This window comes from Oncorhynchus masou, chromosome 29 (assembly GCF_036934945.1).
Source record: "Oncorhynchus masou masou isolate Uvic2021 chromosome 29, UVic_Omas_1.1, whole genome shotgun sequence".
NCBI lineage: Eukaryota > Metazoa > Chordata > Actinopteri > Salmoniformes > Salmonidae > Oncorhynchus > Oncorhynchus masou.
Genome location: NC_088240.1, coordinates 83763081 through 83780351, shown reverse-complemented (window position 1 = coordinate 83780351; position 17271 = coordinate 83763081). Strand labels below are relative to the sequence as shown.

The window sequence follows — 17271 nt, the reverse complement described above, 5'->3', positions numbered from 1 at the left end:
TTCTTTGACAGGAAGCTGCATATGTATCCCTGAACCAGCTCAAAGTTCGCTGTGCCAACAAACAACTAACGTTATCCTGTATGACAGCAATTTATACATGGCAAGTAAACAGTATTTTTAGCGACACAACACCACGCTCACCTCTCGTGATCATGGAGCTCTCGACAGTAACATTATACAGTACTGTAGCTAGCTAACGTTACATTGTCTTTCCCTTGCGCCAGCTCCCCCCACTGTCCTTTTAGAACAAAACCATTGTCAACACATTGCTTTATATCTAAATACAACTCACTATTGGGTATATACTATGTTCTAAATATATGAAGATATGAATATAACATTCAGAAATCCGGAAACTTACCAGCCGCTCCTGTTTCTTCAGCATCTTCCGTAAAATCCACTGTCGCTTCTCTCTGACGGACGGTCACCGGTGAGATCAGCACGCCAGTCGCGTAGAAGGGGCGGGGATAAAGGGCTGTATTTGAATCATCTAAACAGTTCCTCTCCTCGTCACTTTTTCTCGTTCATTGACATTAGGCAACTTCTCAGACGAAAGCATCAAACAAAACACATGTAACGTTAGGCTTCTCACATATTGCTTTCGCATCTAGTTTGTGTTTTGAAAGTGAAATCTAGAACCGGAAGTGACGATTATTTGCGTGTCTATGCACCCTGCGGAGGGATATTATATATATATTTTTTTTTATCTTATTGGATTTTACAGGAAATGCTACTTTCCTACAACTGTCAGCTGAACCCACGGAATAAGCTAAATCTCGACGCTCAATTTGTATATTTTTTTCAAATTGAGTCGTCTTAGCAAAATGCATGGGGATGACATATTAGAACCGATGAAGTTAGCTAGATGCTAACCAGATACGAAGCCAAACAGCACTACACCGCATCTCAACCATCTGGTAAACAATACCCTGCACTGTAATTTCATCAACGTCACGTGAATTCTGTGTTCCATTTCTATTGTAAGTATATCAAACTGTATGTACTATTCGGTTTTTATGCATTTTTTTCTTTGTTTAGTAGACTGACATACTCATGTGCATGTTATTGCCCTGTCATCATCACAGTGTACCGTCCTTACATGATGAAGCAATGCATTTGATCCCATTTTCATGGCAGAGTAAGTAGGACTTAACGAGTTTGAAAGCAGCTAACTAGATATCAATTTGTAGCCAGTACTGTAACCACAGTTATTATTTACCTAGCTGTGCTATTTACATTCATACATACCGTTGTTGTTGTTATACATACCCGCAATAACATTGCTAAACATGTGTATGTGACAAATAAAATAGGATTTGATAGCCCACCTTTGTGGTTGCTCTCTGTAACTGTGTAGCAAATCCTTTTTTTATTGTATGGGAAGGGTTTCCGGCGAGGTGTATTGTTTATTTTGAGCCGGATAGTTTGGTTACTGGATGCTGATTGGCTAAAACAGCATTCAATATACCACGGATATTACAAAACATGTATTTTTACTGTTCTAATTATGTTTGTAAGTATTTTATAATAGCAATAAGACACTTTGGGTGTTTGTGGAATATGACCAACATACCACAGCTAAGTGCTGTATCCAGGCACTCTGCTTTGCGTCTTGCATAAGAACAGCCCTTTGCAATGGTATATTGGCCATATACCACACCGCCTCGGGCCTTATTGCTTAATTATGCAATAGGTGGGAAATTACTTTAGGTTGTATTGGCTGATCTGAGAGCCATTCACAAACTGTTACGATCATTGAATCTGTTTTAGTTTTTCTTATTTTTGGCAAGTGTTTGATTGTTCATGTCTATGTCAACCCAGGACCCTGGTCAGAGTGAAGCAAAACCATGGGGAATCAACTGGCAGGGATCGCTCCTGCCCAGATCCTATCTGTCGACAGCTACTTCTCTGACATCCATGATCACGAGTACGACAAGAGCCTGGGCAGCACGCGCTTCTTTAAGGTGGCCCGCGCCAAGCACAGGGAAGGCCTGGTGGTGGTGAAGGTGTTTGCCATCCAGGACCCATCTCTACCTCTCACCAGCTACAAGCAGGAGCTGGAGGAGCTAAAGATCAGACTGCACTCGTGCCAGAACTGCCTGCCCTTCCAGAAGGCCTCCCTCACTGAGAAAGCAGCCATCCTCTTCCGCCAATATGTCCGGGACAACTTGTATGATCGCATCAGCACGCGACCCTTCCTCAACAATGTGGAGAAGCGCTGGCTAGCCTTCCAGATCCTCACCGCCGTAGACCAGGCGCACAAATCGGGCGTGCGCCACGGTGACATTAAGACAGAAAACGTGATGGTGACCAGCTGGAACTGGGTGCTGCTCACAGACTTTGCCAGCTTCAAGCCCACCTATCTGCCTGAGGACAACCCAGCTGACTTTAATTACTTCTTTGACACGTCTCGACGGAGGACATGTTACATCGCCCCCGAGAGGTTTGTGGATGGGAGTATGTTCACCACAGAGAGCGACCAGAACACCCCTCTGGTGGACCTCACCAGCAACAGCCAGAGGAGCAGGGGAGAGCTCAAACAGGCAATGGATATCTTCTCAGCAGGTAACTTTCATAGCTGAAACATATTTTCTGTTTAGGGGCAATAGAGAGAGAGAGATAAGTGGATGCCATGGAGTAGTTGTATGATCGACATTGAGAGTGTTTAAACATCTAATGTACATTCCCCTTCCCTGGCTGTTATTTCATGTGTTTTTTTAGGTTGTGTGATCGCAGAACTCTTCACAGAGGGAGTACCACTGTTTGATCTCTCCCAACTTCTGGCGTATCGCAAAGGACACTTCCAGACAGAGCATGTTCTCATGAAAATAGAAGACCATTACATCAGAGAACTAGTAATAGTCTATATGTTTTATCTTCACGTGAAGATGTTCTTGTGAAATACTAAATTCATCCTGAGCACCAATTGTTAAGTGTACCGCTGTCTCCTGGTAACTACCAAAACCCTCTTTTCTCCTCCTAGGTGGCCCAGATGGTGCAGCGGGAGCCGGAGAAGCGTCTGACTGCGGAGGAGTACCTGAAGCAGCAGAGAGGTAACGCCTTCCCAGACATCTTCTATACCTTTCTGCAGCCCTACATGGCCCAGTTTGCCAAGGAGACCTTCCAGTCGGCAGACGAACGTGTGCTGGTCATCCGCAAGGACCTGGATAACATCCTCCATAACCTCCGCGGGGGAGGGTCAGGTGGGTCGACGGAGAAGCCTGAGAAGGGGGACCAGGAGTCGAGTGTGGTGTCGACCAAGGAGGAGCAGGGTCTGGTGGTGCTGGTGTCTGTCATCACCTCCTGCCTCCAGACACTGCGTTCGTGCGACTCCAAGCTGGCGGCTCTGGAGCTGGTGCTGCACCTGGCGGGCCGCCTCAGGGTGGAGACGCTGCTGGACCGCATCACGCCATACCTGCTGCACTTCTGCAGCGACCTGGCGCCACGGGTTAGGGCTCAGGCCGTGCGCACCCTAGCCAAGGTGCTGGCGCTGGTGAAGGAGGTTCCCCGTAACGATGTCAACATCTACCCAGAGTACATCCTGCCAGGCATCGCCCACCTGGCGCAGGACGACGCCACCATCGTCAGGCTGGCATACGCAGGTCAGTTGGGCTGAGAATGACCACGGGTCGCTCTAAATATGATTACACACTTAATTGTCCAAAGGTTGACAGTATTTATGTTGTTGTAATGCCTATCCATTCACCTCTCTCCTTTTCTCAGAGAACATAGCCCACCTGGCTGAGACAGCTTTGCGTTTTTTAGAGCTCGTTCAGGAGAATAACCTGAATATGGAGCACGACTTGAATGGGGAGGACACAGAGGAGACCCTCCACCCCAACGAGAACTACGACTCTGGTAATTTTAAGGCCTCCTCTCTCTCAAATATCAGATCGGAGGTAGAGGTTTATCACCGAAACATGGATACTGAACGCCGCACCCGAACGCTCCGTTGGGAAAATTCTATTCTGTTCTGACTTCCTGTTCCTCCTTACAGAGCTGCAGGCGCTTCATGAGATGGTGCAGCAGAAGGTGGTTACGTTACTGAGCGACTCGGAGAACATTGTCAAGCAGTCTCTGATGGAGAATGGCATCACGCGGCTCTGCGTCTTCTTCGGCCGGCAGAAGGCCAACGACGTGCTCCTGTCCCACATGATCACTTTCCTGAACGACAAGAATGACTGGCACCTCCGGGGAGCCTTCTTCGACAGCATCGTGGGTAAGGGGCAGAACTGTGCCACAGATACGGTGCCCACACTTAATCACTCAAATATGCTAATGGACAAGCTGGATGTGTACATGCAGGAAGTCTCCGAGATATAGAGATCCTAGAATGTATTTTCTCTTCAATGACCCGTCTTTCGCTTTCCACTCTCTCCCTGCCCCCCCCCCTCCTCCCCACTTCCTCTTGGTCTCTGTCTTTTTATCTTTTACTATCCCTCTTTCCATCTCTCTTTCTCTCCCTCTCTTTCCATCTCTTTCCATCTCTCTCTCCCTCTTTCCATCTCTCTCCCTTTCTTTCCATCTCTCTCCCTTTCTTTCCATCTCTCTCTCTCTCCATCTCTTTCCATCTCTCTCCCTTTCCATCTCTCTCCCTTTCTTTCCATCTCTCTCTCTCCATCTCTTTCCATCTCTCTCCCTTTCTTTCCATCTCACTCTCCCTTTCTTTCCATCTCTCTCTCCCTTTCTTTCCATCTCTCTCTCCCTTTCTTTCCATCTCCCTTTCTTTCCATCCTTTCTTTCCATCTCTCTCTCCCTTTCTTTCCATTTCTCCCTTCTTTCCATCTCTCCCTTTCTTTCCATCTCTCTCTCCCTTTCTTTCCATCTCTCTCTCCCTTTCTTTCCATCTCTCTCTCCCTTTCTTTCCATCTCTCTCTCCCTTTCTTTCCATCTCTCTCTCCCTTTCTTTCCATCTCTCTCTCCCTTTCTTTCCATCTCTCTCTCCTCCATCTCTTTCCATCTCTTTCCATCTCTCTCTCTCTCCCTCTCTTTCCATCTCAATTTTTCAATTCAATTCAAGGGCTTTATTGGCATGGAAAACATGTGTTAACATTGCCAAAGCAAGTAAGGTAGATAATATATAAAGTGAAATAAACAATAAAAATTAACAGTAGACATCACACATACAGAAGTTTCAAAACAATAAAGACATTACAAATGTCATATCTCTCTCCCTCACTTTCCATCTCTCTCTCTCTTTCCATCTCTCTCTCTCTTTCCATCTCTCGCTCATTCCATCTCTTTCCATCTCTCTCTCTTTCCATCTCTCTCTCTGTCTCTCTCTCTCCATTTCCTCCAGGTGTGGCGGCGTACGTGGGCTGGCAGAGCTCATCCATCCTGAAGCCCCTCCTGCAGCAGGGTCTGAGTGATGCGGAGGAGTTTGTCATCTACAAGGCCCTCAACTCTCTCACCTGCATGTGCCAGCTGGGCCTGCTGCAGAAACCACACATCTACGAGTTTGTCAGTGACATCGGTGAGATGGGGTAGAGAGGAGCTTAGAGACGGCAGGAGAAGGATAATGTTGTTACTATACTATGTATAAAAGGCCATTTTTGTGATGAACTTTTCCCCTTATTTTGAAAGCCCTATTCCTGTGCCACCCCAACCTGTGGATCCGCTACGGGGCGGTGGGCTTCATCACCGTGGTGGCCCAGCATCTCAACATAGCAGACGTCTACTGCAAACTGATGCCTCACCTCAACCCCTTCATCACCCAGCCCATCATACAGGTAAGACTTCCACACACGCTCACTTACCATCTTCACGTGTAACACATTGAAAGAATCTCCCAGGCTCTTATTCAATTATGTTATGTGGTGCTAGTCTATGGTGTGCTGTACTTTGCTATGCTTGGTTATGATGTGCTATATTGTGCTATGTTATGGTGTGCTGTATTGTGCTATGTTATGGTGTACTGTGCTATGCTATGTTATGGTGTACTATGCTAGGCTATGGCGTGCTGTACTTCGCTATGTTATGAGGTGCTATGTTATGAGGTGCTATGTTATGAGGTGCTAAGTTATGGTGTGTTGTACTGTGCTATGTTATGGTGTGCTGTGCTTCGCTATGTTATGCTATGCTAGGTTATGGTCTGCTGTGCTATGTTATGGTGTGCTGTGCTATGTTATGCTGTGCTATGCTAGGTTATGGTCTGCTGTGCTATGCTATGGTGTGCTGTGCTATGTTATGGTATGCTATACTATGTTAGTGTATACTATGCTATGTTATACTGTGCTATATTATTGTGTGATGTACTGTGCTGTGATATGGTGTACTGTGCTATGTTATTGTGTACTGTGCTATATTATTCTGTGATGTACTGTGCTATATTATTGTGTGATGTACTGTGCTATGATATGGTGTACTGTACTATGTTATGGTGCACTATGCTATGTTATGTTATGGTGTGCTATACTATGTTAGCACAGTACAACATAGCATAGTATACACTATGTTATGGTGTGCTGTACTATGTTATGGTGTGCTATACTATGTTAGCACAGTACAACATAGTGTATACTATGCTATGTTATGGTGTGCTGTACTATGCTATGTTAGTGTATACTATGCTATGTTATACTGTGCTATGTTATGGTGTACTGTGCTATGCTATGGTGTGCTGTACTGTGCTATGTTATTGTGTACTGTGCTATATTATTGTGTGATGTACTGTGCTATATTATTGTGTGATGTACTGTGCTATATTATTGTGTGATGTACTGTGCTGTGATATGGTGTACTGTGCTATGATATGGTGTACTGTGATATGATATGGTGCACTATGCTATGTTATGTTATGGTGTGCTATACTATGTTAGTGTTTACTATGCTATGTTGTACTGTGCTATGTTATGGTGTGCTGTACTATGCTATGTTATGGTGTGCTGTACTATGCTATGTTATGGTGTGCTATACTATGGTGTATTGTGCTATGTTATGGTGTACTGTACTATGTTATGGTGTGCGGTGCTTTGCTATGGTGTACTGTGCTATGATAAGGTGTACTGTACTATGCTGTGTTATGGTATACTGTTCTATGTTATGGTGTACTGTACTATGCTATGTTATGGTGTACTGTGCTATGTTATGTTATGGTGTGATACTGTGCTATGTTAAATGAGGCTGTGTTTCCTCTCAGATTGATAAAGAGATAGTACTTCTGAGTGTGCTGAAGGAGCCAGTGAGCCGCTCCATCTTCGACTACTCCCTGCGCTCCAAAGACATCGCCAGCCTCTTCCGCCACCTGCTGCTGCGGCAGAAGAAGCGCAGCGGCTCACTCCCAGAATGCCCCATTCCGGAGGACCCCGCCATTGCCCAGCTGCTTAAGAAACTGCTCTCTCAGGTCAGAGGGCGGGGGTGATGTTTCAACGTTACATGGATGGGAAATGTAATGTTTCCATGTAATGCACAACGTTTGACCATTATTGTTATGATGATGATGATCACAACGATGGTGATAATTGTTCATTCTAGGGGATGACGGAGGCTGAAGAGGACAAGCTGCTAGCACTGAAGGACTTCATGCTCAAGTCCAACAAGGCCAAGGCCAACATGGGAGACCAGAGCCACCTGGGGGAGGCAGTCCAGAGCGGGGTCATTGACCTGGCCACGCTGGGCATCATGGGACGCCAGGTGGACCTGGTCAAACCTAAACAGGAGGCCGAGGACAAGAGAGGTAGGGACGCCACTGACACCTGGTGGTCAAAGTACACGCCTGTAATAGCAGAGGGGTACACAAACCCAAAGGCTGCATTTACACAGACACCCCAATTCTGATCTTTTGCCCAATTATTGAAGAAGAAATAAAACACTTGTGTGTAGACACTGAAAAGATTGGATAGGTTGATATTATAGTTTGATATCAATGACCTGTAATTTCTGTTTGCAGACTTCATCGCCACAGCATCTGGTATATTGCTGGTGTGGTTTAGCCTGGAATGATGTGCATAACAAATAATCCCATACAGACATAATTTCCCCCAGATTACCCACATCGCCTCATTACATTTAATTCACTAGATGGGTTAAACTGCATCAAGACAAGCAGAGTTTTCACATTTTCTCATTACCTCTGTGGCTGTCTACACACGACAGAGCAGTACATGTTAGTGTTCAGTTCCCCTAGGGAAAATCAGGTTTTGTTAAAAAAGCGTTTGTGCTCTCTGGCAGTAGTGTAAACAATGGATCTAAGGCCCTTAGTCTGTTTCAGTAACAGTATACCAGTTAAATCCCATATGGGTCTAGACTCCATGGTATTCAATAGAAAGTATTTATTCAAGGACATACTGGAAGATTGTGTTGTGTATCTACGCCATAGGATAACAGGTACAGTATATTAACATCTAACCTGTTTGGCGTTTTGGAGTGGTTTTTTCATAGGCACTGTTAGTAGCTTGTCTGACACAATTTACCGTGGGCTAAAAGTAACTGTGTGTTGCAGCTGGTATGTTTCAATCGCATGGAACTGTCCTTTTGGAGTGTTGGACTGCTGCTGGTGACTAATTTAACTACTCACTCTAACATGTCCTGTGATTAGCATATCTCCCAGCTCCCAACTGCTTCACGTAGTCTGGTGGTCTTAAAACCTGTTGTATCTGCATTGGCCTTCAACTCCTTTTAATGCCTGCCGTCTCCCGTTAGTATTTTCATTAGATGTTTGAAACCGTAGTGCTTCTCCATGGCTTATTGGAATAGCTGAAAATAGGGAGCCCCCTTCAACTTAATGTCTATTTAATCCAACAGTCCCCAAGCTTTTGACCTCCAGTGCTGAATGCTTCTTAACTAGTGTTTCTTAGCTTTTTCTGTATTTCTCTTTCTGTCTTCAGCCCGGAAACACACCAAACAGGACTCCAACATGAATGAAGAGTGGAAGAGCATGTTTGGCTCTCAGGAGTCAGCGGCTACGGCACCACAGCTCCCCACGGTACATAACGGGTTAACCTATGATGTCTGCTAAGAATAATATGGGACGAGGGTTGAATGATCTATTGATTGATATACTAATTGATTTATTTTATAGCCTGGTCCACTCTGGTAGTCTACCTTCTATCTCTGTGTACTCCACCAGGTGTCTGAAGGGGCGGGGACTCAGACCAGGAAGACCACAGCCTCCCTTGGTGTCCCTGTGGGGCAGTCTGCAGGCGCAGTCTCAACCTATCAGCGTCGTCTCAACACGTGCAAGGCGGAGCTTCAACATTTGGTGCAGCAGAAGAGGGAGCAGTGCAGCGCAGAGCGCATGGCCAAGCAGATGATGGAGAGCGCTGAATGGGAGAGTCGTCCGCCTCCGCCAGGTAAAGTAGTGCCATAAAGTAGTGCCATGTCCCTGTAAAAATAAAATAGTCAAACTATTGACTCCACAATGTATTCTTTTGTGGTCATTATATTGTTGAATATACCACTAGAGGTGTGTTTCTTGCCAATTTGGACTAAGCACAGCAGAAATGTCAACAAGCAGTAGGGTTAGTCAGGGCCCTCCACATCCACATTGTGTTGTTGTTTTGCTCTGCAGGGTGGCACCCTAAGGGTCTTCTAGTGGCCCACCTCCATGAGCACAAGTCTGCTGTCAACCGTATCCGTGTGTCAGACGAGCACTCCATCTTCGCCACGGCCTCCAACGACGGCACCGTCAAGGTCTGGGACAGCCAGAAGATGGAGGGCAAAACCACTACCACCAGGTACGCCAACCAAATAGTAACCAATAACCAACCAGTTAACCAAGTAGTAACCAATAACCAACCAGTTAACCAAGTGGTAACCAACAATCAACCAGTTAACCAAGTAGTAAACAACAACCAACCAGTTAGCCTAGTAGCAACCAACCAGTTAACCAAGTAATAACCAATAACCACCACGATGCAGGATGTTCACCACAATGCAGGATGCTCCTCTGACACATTTAAAAACAATAACAAACGCGCCTGCGGCCACCAGTGGTGCTGCTTCACCTTATGCAGATCTCAGCTTTAAGGAGTGGCTCTGGGTTAGACCATCATTGGGGTGGGTTAGACCATCATTGGGGTGGGTTAGACCATCATTGGGGTGGGTTAGACCATCATTGGGGTGGGTTAGACCATCATTGGGGTGGGTTAGGGTTAGACCATCATTGGGGTGGGTTAGACCATCATTGGGGTGGGTTAGGCTTAGACCATCATTGGGGTGGGTTAGGGTTAGACCATCATTGGGGTGGGTTAGACCATCATTGGGGTGGGTTAGACTTAGACCATCATTGGGGTGGGTTAGACCATCATTGGGGTGGGTTAGACCATCATTGGGGTGGGTTAGACCATCATTGGGGTGGGTTAGACCATCATTGGGGTGGGTTAGACTTAGACCATCATTGGGGTGGGTTAGACCATCATTGGGGTGGGTTAGACCATCATTGGGGTGGGTTAGACCATCATTGGGGTGGGTTAGACCATCATTGGGGTGGGTTAGACCATCATTGGGGTGGGTTAGACCATCATTGGGGTGGGTTAGACCATCATTGGGGTGGGTTAGACCATCATTGGGGTGGGTTAGACCATCATTGGGGTGGGTTAGACCATCATTGGGGTGGGTTACTTAGACCATCATTGGGGTGGGTTAGACCATCATTGGGGTGGGTTAGACTTAGACCATCATTGGGGTGGGTTAGACCATCATTGGGGTGGGTTAGACTTAGACCATCATTGGGGTGGGTTAGACTTAGACCATCATTGGGGTGGGTTAGGCTTAGACCATCATTGGGGTGGGTTAGACTTAGACCATCATTGGGGTGGGTTAGACCATCATTGGGGTGGGTTAGACTTAGGCCATCATTGAGGTGGGTTAGGGTTAGACCATCATTGGAGTGGGTTAGGGTTAGACCATCATTGGGGTGGGTTAGACCATCATTGGGGTGGGTTAGACCATCATTGGGGTGGGTTAGACTTAGGTCATCATTGAAGTGGGTTAGGGTTAGACCATCATTGGGGTGGGTTAGACCATCATTGGGGTGGGTTAGACTTAGACCATCATTGGGGTGGGTTAGACCATCATTGGGGTGGGTTAGACCATCATTGAGGTGGAAGCATATGGTGGAAGGGGTCGTATTTTAGAAGTGTTCTTACAAAGGATCTTGAGACTTTCTCTGCATGTGTAGAGTGATGGCAGTTCCAGATTGGTGTGTGTGTAGATGGTCGGGCCAGATTGGTTTGTGTGTGTGTTTATTTATTTTTTATTTTACCAGGCAAGTCAGTTAAGAACAAAATCTTATTTTCAATGACGGCCTAGGAACAGTGGGTTAGCTGCCTGTTCAGGGGCAGAATGACAGATTTGTACCTTGTCAGCTAGGGGATTTGAACTTGCAACCTTTTGGTTACTAGTCCAACACCTACCCTGCCAGATTGGTGTGTGTGTGTAAATGGTAGGTCCAGATTGGTGTATGTACAGTTGAAATCAGAAGTTTACATACACTTAGGTTGGAGTCATTAAAACTTGTTTTTTCAACCACTCCATCAATTTCTTGTTTTTATTTTTATTTAACCTTTATCTAATTATGCAAGTGAGCATTCATTACTATTTCCTGCCAATTTCAAATCAAATCCAATTTTATTTGTCACATACACATGGTTAGCAGATGTTAATGTGAGTGTAGCGAAATGCTTGTGCTTCTAGTTCCGACAATGCAGTAATAACCAACGAGTAATCTAACCTAACAATTTCACAACAACTATCTTATATACACAAGTGTAAAGGGATGAGGAATATGTACATAAAAATATATGAATGAGTGATGGTACAGAATGGCATTTCACATGACTGGGAAGGGGTGGAGCCATGAGTGGGCCTGGGAGGGCATAGGTCCACCTACTTGGGAGCCAGGCCCACCCATTGGGGAGACAGGTCCTGCCAATCGGAATTAGTTTTTCCCCACAAAAGGGATTTATTACAGACAGAAATACTCATCACTCAAGACATTTCAGCTTTTCATTCAGGCTGTATCACAACAAAATGTTAAAAAAGTCAAGGGGAGTACTTTCTGAAGGCACTGTATATGGAAGGGTATTCAAACCTGTTGCGACTCTAAGGGCACTATTTTCATTTTTGGAAAAAAAACGTTCCCGTTTTAAACGGGATATTTTGTCAGGACAAGATTCTAGAATATGCATATAATTGACAGCTTTGGATAGAAAACACTAACGTTTCCAAAACTGTAAAGATATTGTCTGTGAGTATAACAGAACTGATGTTGCAGGCGAAAGCCTGAGAAAAATCCAATCCGGAAGTGCCCCATATTTTGAAAGCGCTGCGTTCCAATGAGTCCCTATTGAGCTGTGAATGTGCCATCAACCAGCTTACGCTTTCTATGTATTCTCCAAGGTGTCTACAGCATTGTGACGTAGTTTTACGCATTTATGTTGAAGAATAGCCGTAGGCGGCTACATTGCGTAACTGGTCACCTGTAAAAATACAGAGGTAGCCATTACTCCAATCAGTCCTACTGAAAAACTAATTGTCCCGACAGATATATTATCGAATATATATAGATATTAGAAAAACACCTTGAGGATTGATTATAAACAACGTTTGCCATGTTTCTGTCGATATTATGGAGCTAATTTGGAATATTTTTCGCCGTTTCCGTGACTGCAATTTCCGGGCGATTTCTCAGCCAAACGTGAAGAACAAACGGAGCTATTTTGCCTACAAAAATAATATTTTGGGAAAAATTAACTTTGGCTATCTACCTGGGAGTCTCGTGAGTGAAAACATCTGAAACTAATCAAAGGTAAACAATTTAATTTGATTGCTTTTCTGATTTCCGTGACCAAGTTACCTGCTGCTAGCTGGACAAAATGCTATGCTAGGCTATCGATAAACTTACACAAATGCTTGTCTAGTTTTGGCTGCAAAGCATATTTTGAAAATCTGAGATGACAGGGTGATTAACAAAAGGCTAAGCTGTGTCTCAATATATTTCAATTGTGATTTTCATGAATAGCAATATTTTCTAGGGATATTTATGTCCGTTGCGTGATAGCTAATTAGTTTCAGGCGATGATTACGCTCCCGCGTGCGGGATGGGGAGTCAGTAGAGGCTCATCGGAGGAGGAACAGACATCAGCTCACCTTTTCACCGATGTCCTCTACCTGTGTTGACCATCTTAGATTTCCTTGGAATGCACTTGGATAAGGGCGTCACTCTGGATAAGGGCGTCACTCTGGATAAGGGCGTCACTCTGGATAAGGGCGTCACTCTGGATAAGGGCGTCACTCTGGATAAGGGCGTCACTCTGGATAAGGGCGTCACTCTGGATAAGGGCGTCACTCTGGATAAGGGCGTCACTCTGGATAAGGGCGCCACTCTGGATAAGGGCGCCACTCTGGATAAGGGCGCCACTCTGGATAAGGGCGCCACTCTGGATAAGGGCGCCACTCTGGATAAGGGCGCCACTCTGGATAAGGGCGCCACTCTGGATAAGGGCGTCTGCTATAAATGACCAAAACGTTGATGGAAAAACTAATGAACAACAGGCCTCAATCCAACCTGTGTGAATGTTTTGATGCTGTCTTACAGGTCAGTGCTGACGTACTCCCGCATCGGGGGCCACGTGAAGACGTTGACCTTCTGTCAGGGCTCACACTACCTGGCTGCTGCCTCAGACAACGGTTCCATCCAGCTCCTGGCCATCGAGGCCAACAAGCCCCCCAAATCACCCAAAGTTAACCCCTTTCAGACCAGGTATGTACTATCCATCATGTGTTGATCAAGCATAAAGTTGGTTTTATTTACTGTAGTTGATATAATTATTATTTATTGGATTTATATAACGCTTTTCTACCGAGGTATACAAAGCACTTTGAAGCTGGAGACTTATATTTCCCTCACTAACTTTAAACATCAGCTATCTGAGCAGCTAACCGATCGCTGCAGCTGTACATAGTCCATCTGTAAATAGCCCACCCAATCTACCTACCTCATCCCCATATTGTTTTTATTTACTTTTCTGCTCTTTTGCACACCAGTATCTCTACTTGCACATCATCATCTGCTCATTTATCACTCCAGTGTTAATCTGCTAAATTGTAATTATTCGCTCCTATGGCCTATTTATTGCCTACCTCCTCACGCCATTTGCACACACTGTATATATAGACTTTTTTATTTTATTGTGTTATTGACTGTACGCTTGTTAATTCCATGTGTAACTCTGTTTTGTTGTTTGTGTCGCACTGCTATGCTTTATCTTGGCCAGGTCGCAGTTGTAAATGAGAACTTGTTCTCAACTAGCCTACCTGGTTAAATAAAGGTGAAATAAAATAATGAAAAATAAATCAACTTTACATAGTAGGGGGAAACTCACCTCATCCACCACCAATGGACTTATCATGTAGTTATCATTATCATGCAGTAAATACTGCAGTATCATGTAGTTATCATTATCATGCAGTAAATACTGCAGTATCATGTAGTTATCATTATCATGCATCATGTATCATTATCATGTAAATACTGCAGTATCATCATTATCATGCAGTATCATGCAGTACATACTGCAGTATCATGTCGTTATCATTATCATGCAGTAAATACTGCAGTATCATGTAGTTATCATTATCATGCAGTATCATGTAGTTATCATTATCATGCAGTAAATACTGCAGTATCATGTAGTTATCATTATCATGCAGTATCATGTAGTTATCATTATCATGTAGTTATCATTATCATGCAGTAGATACTGCAGTATCATTTTGATGCCACAATGTAATAATGAGTTACTCCACATTTTACTGTTATATTGACTATCCTCTCAGGTTCCTGGACCAGAAGGATGACGGCTGCGTGGTGGACGTCCACCATTTTAATTCTGGAGCCCAGTCTGTGCTGGCCTACGCCACGGTGAACGGCTCCCTGGTGGGCTGGGACCTGCGCTCCAACTCCAACGCCTGGACCCTCCGCCACGACCTGCGCCTGGGCCTCATCACCTCCTTCACCGTGGACATGCACCAGTGCTGGCTCTGCCTGGGTGCGTGGGTGTTGGTGTGAGCACGTGGGTGGATGTGGGTCATGTGTGGTGCATGTTGTGTGTATAAAAATGTTTAATGAATTTCATCTGAAAATTGCTTTGAAAACTTAAACAAAGTTGTGACTTATCTGACATGCACTTATCAGGAGTCCACTGAATCCTATTCTGATTCGTCCACACACAGGTACAAGCAACGGCACTATGGCATGCTGGGACATGCGGTTCCAGCTCCCCATCTCAAACCACTCCCACCCTACCCGAGCACGAATCAGACGGCTGCTCATGCACCCGCTCTACCAATCCTCCGTCATTGCTGGTGAGACTCGATGTCATCATATTTTTTATCTTTATTAACAAAACCTTTCTTTGAGGGGCAAATCAAACTATTATTTGTGTGTTTTGTTGCTGTTTTGTAGCGGTCCAGGGCAACAATGAGGTATCCATGTGGGACATGGAGACGGGGGACAGGAAGTTCACGCTGTGGGCCAGCTCTGCTCCCCCTCTCTCAGAGATGCAGCCGTCCCCCCACAGTGTCCATGGGATCTACTGCAGCCCTGCAGACGGGAACCCCCTCCTCCTCACAGCCGGCTCCGACATGAGAATCAGGTATGTTTGCAATACTCTCGACTGGACTAACCATCCTTCTGATATATTTAACCCAGTTCTGACCATGTATGTTTGCCAGATGACATTTAAGTTTGTGTTTGATAATTTGGCTTAGCCAAGAAGTGTGTTGGATGGCGTTAGCTTGTTGGTTTTGTCAGTCAACTCTTATTTCTATACTGTGTTCTGTGTTATTACCAGGTTCTGGGACTTGGCTTACCCAGAGAGATCCTACATTGTGGCAGGTGGAGCCAATGAACCGCTGCACTGTCCCTCAGTCCTCTACAGCCGCAAGATCATCGAGGGCACCGAGGTTGTACAGGTATGCCCTGATAGGAAGGTGGCAGTGTATTCAGTGTATTCCTCTAAGCACCTGGTCCTACAATGAGGTGTTCAATACATAATTTCTGTCCCCGGGAGAGCAATTTATGTGCAGTGTTATAAACATGTATGAATAAGAAACCACAAGGCAGGTAGAGATTGACCTACATTCCCTGTCCTGTCAGGAGATCCACAGCAAACAGAAGAGTGGAGCCACAGAAGACGCACCCCGCAGGGGCCCAGAGTCCCTCCCCGTGGGCCACCATGACATCATCACTGACATCGCCACTTTCCAGACCACACAGGGCTTCATCGTCACTTCATCCAGAGACGGCATCGTCAAAGTCTGGAAATAAACTGCCCCTTTCAGGCCCTCACACTCTCGCTGACACACACTCACACATCCAACCAACCACACACACTAGTCCTCAACATCTTCACCCCAGAGTTTTGATCTATGTTGTAGACTTTTGTACATAGTATATTTTAAAGCTAATTAATATAAGAGAAGCTTCTGGAAATCCTGTCGCAAAATACAAGTAGATGTTAACCCTTTGTTTGTAATGACATTCACTGAAGTCACAATTATGCAATGCCTGATATCTGTTTATGTTAAACTGCTCAAGAAGTGTCAATAAAGTTTGGTATGATGAATGAACCCTTTATGAACTGCTATTATGAACTCTATAGTTTTGTGTTTATTGAGCACTATAGTCTTGTCTCAAAGTTGTAACGTTAACAAACTAGGCCATGACCAGTACTGAAACCAACCCTTTGCATTAAGTGTCCACATTCTCAAACCGTAGTTGTTATCAATGACTGTTGCAAGTTTAATTTGTATATCAAAACACAACAGCATATCCATTCAGGGCAGGATTTATGCAGGGGCTTACTGGGGCTGAAGCCCCTGGACCCAGGCCCGTAGGGGACCCAATAGGCAGCAAAAATAATAAGGAAATATATACATTAATTCAGGGGCTTACTGGGGCTGAAGCCCCTGGACCCAGGCCCGTAGGGGACCCAATAGGCAGCAAAAATAATAAGGAAATATATACAGTATTATACAGTCTGTAATTATATATTTAGTATTTTTTTTACTAGCACCGCCAACCATGGGATGATTCAGGAGCCCACTCTCAAGGAGTGTAGACAGCCTGCTGTCGCCCTGCTAATCATCAAATGAGGGGAGGGGAGGAGGTAGGGGGCCCACATGGGTAACTGGGGGGGTCCTGCCTTGATTGGGTAACTGACTAATACAGCATTGTGTGAGTCGGGCTGGGCCCAAGAGGCAAAAACAAATACAAATAAAAAATGTAAATCTTTAAAAAGGAAATCCAGCACAGGAGCCCCCACCAAC

The 17271-nt window shown here is 45.1% G+C and overlaps 1 protein-coding gene across 2 annotated transcripts; it reads left to right on the top strand.

The window, feature by feature from the left end:
- The first annotated feature begins 502 nt into the window (after positions 1–502).
- Positions 503–16572, top strand: pik3r4 (phosphoinositide-3-kinase, regulatory subunit 4). Of its 2 annotated transcripts, XM_064946607.1 has the most exons (20): positions 503–980; positions 1086–1138; positions 1822–2565; positions 2722–2855; positions 2984–3602; positions 3724–3858; positions 3998–4219; positions 5300–5473; positions 5584–5729; positions 7139–7342; positions 7474–7675; positions 8826–8923; positions 9068–9290; positions 9509–9674; positions 13538–13702; positions 14779–14990; positions 15175–15306; positions 15407–15596; positions 15795–15915; positions 16100–16572. In XM_064946607.1, the coding sequence occupies exons 3-20, from the start codon at positions 1848–1850 to the stop codon at positions 16268–16270; spliced, it is 4032 nt and encodes a 1343-aa protein (XP_064802679.1). In that variant the 5' UTR covers positions 503–980; positions 1086–1138; positions 1822–1847; the 3' UTR covers positions 16271–16572. The 2 variants fall into 2 exon arrangements, with proteins under 2 accessions (XP_064802679.1, XP_064802680.1); XM_064946608.1 differs by lacking the exon at positions 1086–1138.
- The last annotated feature ends 699 nt before the right edge of the window (positions 16573–17271 follow it).

Coding starts and splice junctions, on each gene's coding strand:
- pik3r4 (XM_064946608.1), top strand. CDS start 1,848: ATGGGGAATCAACTGGCAGGGATCGCTCCTGCCCAGATCCTATCTGTC. Junction 3,859..3,997: donor CAACGAGAACTACGACTCTG/GTAATTTTAAGG, acceptor TCCTCCTTACAG/AGCTGCAGGCGCTTCATGAG. Junction 7,343..7,473: donor TTAAGAAACTGCTCTCTCAG/GTCAGAGGGCGG, acceptor TGTTCATTCTAG/GGGATGACGGAGGCTGAAGA.